The sequence below is a fragment of the Erithacus rubecula genome, assembly GCF_903797595.1.
Source record: "Erithacus rubecula genome assembly, chromosome: 9".
Taxonomy (NCBI): Eukaryota; Metazoa; Chordata; class Aves; order Passeriformes; family Muscicapidae; genus Erithacus; species Erithacus rubecula.
In genome coordinates, this window is record NC_136660.1 from 18829725 (window position 1) to 18837578 (window position 7854).

Genomic DNA, 7854 nt, shown 5'->3' on the forward strand with positions numbered 1-7854 from the left:
ATTAATGTTCCCTTACCTCTGACTTATCAGGCTCCTTTGAAATGTCTGGATGAACCCCCAAGAATTAGAGACCCCAAAATCACTTCTGAAAACTCATCCAGTGTTAAACCCTGGTAGGAGCAAACAGAAGATAGTTTCAAATGTGGGGGGGAAATACAACATCCAGTTTTAAGAAAAGGCATTCAGGTAAATCTGATTTAATCTCAAATCTCCTGCTACTCACTGAACTATAACTCCCCATTCATGCTCCTTGAAAAATTAGCAATTGCATTTCCCTTTGCACTGCCACCTCTAGGTTATCTTGCATCTCCACACTTTGACTCCCTTGCAGCAACACTGCTTAAATGCATCCAGTGTGGAACAGCAAGAGAATATCCAACCTAGAGATTTCCTTTCTGTAACATCTTTAAGCTTCCCAAACTTTGTCAGCCTCTATGGTGCAGACACAAGACACCCAGCAAACTTCAGATCTTACACCTTTTTCCTCTGCAAAAGGACAAAACTTCCACTCATTTTTGATGTTAATAGTTTTTTTCCTCTGTCAAGTTTTCACTGAATAGTCCATCTGTTTTATAAAATATCTTTTATTTGTTAATTCCCCCCTGTTTATTGTGCAACTGGTAGTGTGTTCATGAGGCATAATGTCTCTGCAAAGACATAATGAAACAATACCTGTGGTTAAAACTAGTTACTCTGTTACTAACTGAATCAATTTCAGGCTGCCTGTGACACAGAAAACAACACCCAAGGATGTCACACAAAGGTACCTAAAGAAATGGGATCATTTTTATGTAACAAACCCCCCCAGATTAATTTACTCTTTAGGAGTGGGTTCTCAGTGGCAAATAAACATTGCACTGCCTAATACAACTTAATGCATCCAACTTCCAATTGAACTTCACCCAAGGATGTCACACAAAGGTACCTAAAGAAATGGGATCATTTTTATGTAACAAACCCCCCCAGATTAATTTACTCTTTAGGAGTGGGTTCTCAGTGGCAAATAAACATTGCACTGCCTAATACAACTTAATGCATCCAACTTCCAATTGAACTTCATCTCTGAATTTTGCACCAAAAATATATATTGTACCTTTTTCTCAACATAAATAAAAATGGAGATTGCATAAGTGTTCTGCAATAAATTCTCTTCAAAAAAGAAACTACATCAGCTTAAGGAACATTCTTTCAACAGACTGCATTAGAAAAACTGCATGGAAAGAAGTAAGACTTCTGTTCTTTCTCACTTTAGTTTAGTTTATCGATGCTGTCTGTGTCTTTCATAAGCTAAACAAGCTATTTACAGGCTCAGAAAGTATACTGTTGTTTATCAGGCAAAAAATTGAAAAAAAATGGCTCTTGTGAGAGTGCCTGTTGTTAGCAATTAGCTGCCATACTGATCTCAAAACTTTCTTCTGCAGTATAGACCTTAACTGCAATAACTTAATCACACACTTTTCCTATAGTTCCTTTTAGGTTTTACCTCATTTCTAAGTTATTTCTTTGTAAATATATATAGAGAGAGAGAAGAAAAAATCTTATGAGTGGCACTACTGGTGGCTGTCCATGTTTATTCTAGATCCAAAACATATTACATAGAGGATTTTTTTCATAGCTATTTCTGTATGTCTGTTCTCCATGGATTTTATGAATGGTCTGAGCAGGGTTGGCATAACAGACTGCTGCCTTTTCCAGCCATGACACTGAGGCAGAAAAACTCTTCATACCAAATAGGAAGTCAGACAGGACAGCTAGCTACCCTTAGGTTTAGCAAATTGCTGACAGTTTTCAGGCCATGTTATCATCTTGGAATGTAGGTAGAACTTAGACATCTGGATTCTATTGAAAATGCTTACATCTTTATTTAAATTTTGTTCCAAATTCCTTCTTTGAGTTAATTTGAGGTCTGCACAATTCCTAGACATGGAATGAAGACTCAAGAAGTCAGTGAACTTTTGGGACTGCCACATTCTAAGGAGGAGCACAAGTACTCATACTTGGAGCATGGCAGCACAGGCAGGGAGAGAGAGTTGAGACTTCTTTATAAAAATCTCAGGATAAACAAAAAGGCCCACTTATTTGCATAGAAATTCTAAATCCTCATCAATTTAATGGAAGCCTGGAATACTCGTGAATTGTTGGCCAAGATACAGATTGGAAAACTTCCTAAAAATACTGTTTCATTACTTGTGTGGGTGTGGGGAAAGTGTTATAATTCTTCAACTGTATCTGAGTAGTTATGGTTCTTTATCACTTTCTCAGCCAAAGAACTATTTTTAAATTGAATTAAAAATTGTTACTTATGCAGTTATCCTGTGGATACTCTCCAAAACAGCATTTCTGTATCTATCTTGGGTCAGAACAGCATGATGAATCAGCATGAAAACAACACCAGTTCAAATACAACTAATTATCTTTATTTGTTCATTCCCCACTAAGGTGTGGTTTGTATCCATCCCTCATAATTCACTCTGAATGTTTTCTCACTCTTACATATAAAGAATGTAAAGGAATTGTGGTGTGATATAATCTATTTAATTCAGAACCAGAAAAGTTAAGCCTTAAGAGCAAAAGAAAAAAAAAATCCAAGCACACTAATAGAAAATTTTTAAAGAAGAGCACTGTTCAGTTATCCTGTGAAAGTCTCTATAGCTCCTACCCTTCTACAGAGTTAATCCTCATATCATGGATGGAGGGAATAGCAAAGGTAATCACTGACTGAGTATCAAGTTGTCTTGCCTGTTTAATCCTTACAAAATTTGAAAAGGCAGAAATACTCTTATCTCTCCATCATATCTGTTTTAGTTCTGAAAGACTTGCCTGTAAGCAGATAGCCTTCCAAAGTGGGGGCTTAAATAAGATAGAGGTGCCTAAAAATATGTTCATCCCAGGTCACCCTGATAAAAATCTGTGAAGGTTTTTATGCTGTGAAACAAAAGAAAATATATGATCTGAAGAAAAGCATAATAGTAAAAATCTTGGTAACTTCAAGGACATTGGCACATGATATCTGCAAATTTAGATCTTTGTGGATAATCAAACCTTTCCATCCTAGCTGCTTCCTTGTGCACCCTGTGCAAAGTTAGTTATCCCCATAACAAAACATTAATATCTACTTTGCACCTTTATTATTCATACAACTTAGAATAGAAGCAACTTTAAAAGTACAAGAGGTGCTTGGTGTGTCTAACTAGGAAAAACATACAAGGTTTTCCAACAGAATGAAACCAGCCCATTTGTATACCCCATGCTAATAGGCTTCCTTCAGAAGCTGATATATGCAGCTAAAAAACACATCCACCACTGAGGGCTGTGCTGCAAAATCTCTCTGTGAGCAATAGGCTCACCAGCTGCTGGTATTTTACAGCTCTCAGTGGCATAAACTGAGTAGCACATATTTGTGCAAGATAAAAAAAATGAAAAAGCCTTTTCAATTTACCCATTTTATCCCTCTTGGTAGCTCCTTAAAGCCTCTGTTTTACTAACTTAATTGTTTGTTTAATAAAAGGTATTACTTCTCTTTACAAACCCTACCAAATGATTTGTAACAAATTTGGTTCTTTAAAATTAATTCAGTAGTAATATTCTTTCAACTATTTATCCAATTCTCATATCTGCTTCAGGAAAAAATGTAGGAATTTAACAAATTTTAAAATAGTCAATCTATTTGTTCTCTCTGCACTGCCTGCATCAGCCTTATCTTTTGCTTCAGGAGAAATGTTACTGGATCACAACAAAGGTTTCCTAAAGAGCCATGTGACAGTGCAATTCCTAATTGTATTTCAAAAATGCTTCTTTGTCCTGTCTTAACTCTTCTTCTAAACAAATGTCTCCCATGTAACCTCAGGATCATTAAGATTTAAGTACATCTAAGTACCTCTGGGGATAGTGCCCAACTTGAAGGACAGTGAATTTCATTCACTTTCTCTGTTTCTGGAACTTCTGATTGAAATTTCCTGGTCTTGTATTTGTATTATTCACCCTGAGATAGTAAGACTAGTAAAGGAGGTATCATTGGTAATCTTCCCCGCCTACATACCAGAAAACTTGGAAGTGCTTTCACCAAAGCCTTGGAAAAACAGACCTTGTGAAACCATCTGACTCTCTAATGCACTGTATACATTGTGACTTGCAGCTCTTGTACCACTAACAGCACTTCAACTGGAGGTATGTGCTTTCAGAGAGAAATTTTCCTCAGTGATCATTCAAGGATTTCCTAACTACATGCATGTAAGAACAACTGATGATATGACAGCACCATAACCATCAATGCTACACAGGCAATATTTCATCATTCACATTTGATTTTCATAATGCCTCCCTGGTTTGCATATTTTGTACATATGTACTATTCAAAGATTTCTTAATATCCACAACTAATCTTTGGCCTGGTTTAGCAGTGTTACAGTATAAGATTATTTTTTAAGATTATTTTTAATTATTTTTAAATAGGATTACAAATCATGGAGATTTTTTAGTTCTTTATTGCCAAGTAGTAGAGACATTTTGTTAATGAATTGCTGGCTTGTCTCCTGATATTTTTGATATCCCAATTATTTATGATATTTCTACTATCTCAAGTCTATAATGAATTTGGGTGACAGAGGTTAAGCATCAAAGTAACGGAATTTTAATTTCAAGTAGGTAGTAGACAACAGTATAATGAATTATGGAAAGATGGTGTTCAATAAACATTCAGTGGAAGAAGTGAGAACGCAGACAAGAGAATAATTCTAGTTTAAATCAGCACAAGCTGGTGAAAATCAGACACTTACAAGAGGTTATATTCTTTCTCAATACAGATATGCATCCCTTGTTAGTATTTTAGGGGGAGAGGGGAGTGGAGGGAGAACTGAGATAAGACAGTAAGAGATGCAGTCATCAGTGTGACCAGTTCAGTCAAAGCTGGTGCTCAGCACACAGCAGTGACCTCAAATGTTAAACCAAGAAATAGGAAAGCCCAGTGCTACAGTGTGAATCATCACACATCCTAAAGAAAGCTTAATATGCTAAACTGTTTTCAAAAGGTTAGTAGAAATGGAGATGGAGAGCTCAGAGATATAGCTAAGAGCAATCAAAGAATATAAATAGTTCAGGGGAAGAGAGTGTAAAAATGAAATCACCTATCTTCACTACCTAAAAATAGTACAGAAAAGCAGAGAATAACATTGAGAAGGTATTTCCCAATACCTTTGGAATTGGAAGCCTATTCATATTCTCTTGCAATACAGGAATTAAGTTTAAAATTTAACTTAGATAAGTTTAAATCAAGCAAATGTCAATGTAACAGCAAATTAAAAAAAAAACAAACAAAAACCACCAAAACCACAAACCATTTGATACTGTCAAGGTGTGCATGTGAATTTCATTGCTACAAGATGCTTCACAGCATTCAGATAACAGCTGGCCAAAATAGAAGTCACAAACAAAAAGTACTGGAGCAGAGGATGCTTGAACAGAAATTAAAGTTCTGAAATTAATACAAACTGTGATGTTCCCTGGTACGAAACAACCTCCATTTACTGCAAGAATCTCTTTTGAAAGACTGTTGCTTTGCAGATGCCTAATACAGAGCTTTTCTTGAAACTTTATGAAGTAAACAGTGAAAGCTGCTGTTGGATATCAGAGTGTGCAAACTACTTCTACAATCTAGTTATGAAGTTTTTCAATTTCAGCCAATTGTGTGGAGCTGTAATGAAAAGTTACCTTCTAGCTGTTCAAATTCTTGACACAGAATTTAGGCTGTGGAAAAGGGAACCTACAGGCTGCAACTTACTTCAGAATAGAACTTGCATGGAAAAAAGGAATCTCTCAGCCTTGCTCTGCAGAGCAGAGCACTGACACAGACAAATGTGGGCTCTTGTATGGTTTTTACATCAGAACTGAACACCTCAGATACTCTTCTGCAGAGTGTACACACCTCCTTGTTGTCCCAGTGATTTTATCTTTTGGAAGAAGCTAAATGTCAATGAGCATAACCTGTTTTTTTAAGACAGCAGATGAAAATTTTTTAAAAGCAAACGTCTGAAAGTAATTTTTCTTTCAAACAAAACATTTGTCAACAATGAAATTGTGCTGTCCTAGAATAAAGGTAGAACCTTAGTAAGCTATAATTACTGCACTTTCTCTGGTCTGGTAAAGCTCCACTGCAGTGAAGTTGCACTGTCACCAGCTTTGAAAGAATCAGCTTTATACCTGTGGTATAAAGCAGTTTAGAGACATTAAAGCAGCTGGAAATGCCCTATTACTCGCACAGAGCCATGGTAAACGCTGGCAGCTTAGGTCCGGTTTGGCTTTGACACCCTGCCCCGAGTGAGAGCAAGGAAGCTACCCGGAGGGACAGCCGGGCACCGGGGCTGGCAGCGGCGGCAGCTCACCCTGCTCCGGCGGCTCCTCCGAGCAGAGCGGCGGGGCTGGCGCTCGCCTGCTGCCCGCCCTCAGCGCGGCTCCTTCCGAGGGACCCGGCGGAGCAGGCAGCGGGTCCCCCGGAGCGGCGGGAGGCCGGGGCAAGCCTCGGGGCGCCGGGCTGTCTCACCTGTCGATACTTATCACACACAGGGTCATGATGGAGGCCGTGCAGCACATGACATCCATGGCGATGAAGACGTTGCAGAAGAGGCGGCCGAAGATCCACTCGCCGCCGATAAGGTCGGTGACGCTGACGAAGGGCATGACGGCCAGGGCCACCGAGAGATCGGCCAGGGCCAGCGAGACGATCAGGTAGTTGGAGGGCTGCCGCAGCTTCTTCACGAAGCAGACGGAGATCACCACCAGGCAGTTGCCGGCGATGGTCAGCAGGGTGATGAGGCAGAGCACGGCCCCGATGAGAACTTTCTCCGCGCTGCCGTAGCTGAGGATCTGCTCCCCGCACTGCGAGTCGTTGGCGGGGAGGGGGCTCGCCGTGGGCAGCGCCGACGGGGGGGGCGACGGGCCGAGCCTCGCCAGGCTGCGCGGGGGCCAGGAGCCGCCGATCATCCTGCCGCCGCCCAGCGCCCGCGGCTCCTCCAGCACCAGCGGCCGGAGGTTACCGGGGAGGTGGCTGCCGTTGAGGGCGAGCACCATGTTGGCGTGGGCAGCCCATGAAGCCTCGCCGCCCGTTCTCCGGCTGTCTCCGGCGCCGGGATGCTCGGGCTCCTCCTCGGGCTCCCGGCGCCGCCCGCCCCCTCGCAGCCGGCCGAGCGGTCCGTGGGGGCCCGGCCTTCAACTTCCCCCGGGGCGGCCGAGCTCGCCCCCGGCGCATCCCGGGTGGCCGCGGGTGGGCACGGCGCTATCGCCCCCGGCCCGCGGGCGGAGGGGCGGCGGAGGTGGCGGCCGCTCCCTCCCACCCGCGCCCATCGCCCGCTCCGCCCGCGGCTGCTCTCCGGAGGCGACAGGCGACGGGATGGGAACCGCTCCGCCTCCCTCTCCCTCCTGCCCTCTGAGCTGCAGGTGGGGCTGCGCCCCTTCCCCGCAGTCCAGGGAGCCGGTGCCTCCTGCGGCTTCTCCTTCTCCGAGCGAGGGGCGCTCCGGGAACCCCCTGTATACCTGTGTATATGTGTATGAGTAATGTATGTGTATATGTGTACGTATGTAGCCAGGTCTCACCCGGGAAGCTGCGGGAGGGTGGCCGCAGGCTGAGCTGCCCCGGCCGGAGCGGGCTACGATTCTCTGGGTTTGCCGGCTCCGGCTCAGCGCTGGGGCACGTCCGTGCAGAACCATTCGGGCCGGCGGAACCCCGCTGCTGCTTGGAGAGTTGATAGTGGCCGCTCTTTTTTTATCTCCAACAGCACGGCCAGCACTGAAACACTTCTCTGTGTATCCAAGCTTGCAGATTCTTCTTCGTATTAAGTTGGTTTGAACATCATCACCTATATT

The 7854-nt window shown here is 42.9% G+C and overlaps 1 protein-coding gene across 2 annotated transcripts in view; it reads right to left on the reverse strand.

The window, feature by feature from the left end:
* HTR7 (5-hydroxytryptamine receptor 7) overlaps positions 1–7280 on the reverse strand; it is a 29719-nt gene extending 22439 nt beyond the window's left edge. For both annotated transcript variants that reach the window (XM_079312311.1, XM_079312312.1), the window contains exon 1: positions 6536–7280. In XM_079312311.1, the coding sequence (XP_079168437.1) occupies positions 6536–7062 (527 nt within the window). In that variant the 5' untranslated portion in view covers positions 7063–7280. The remainder of the gene's footprint in view (positions 1–6535) is intronic.
* Positions 7281–7854: the final 574 nt, after the last annotated feature.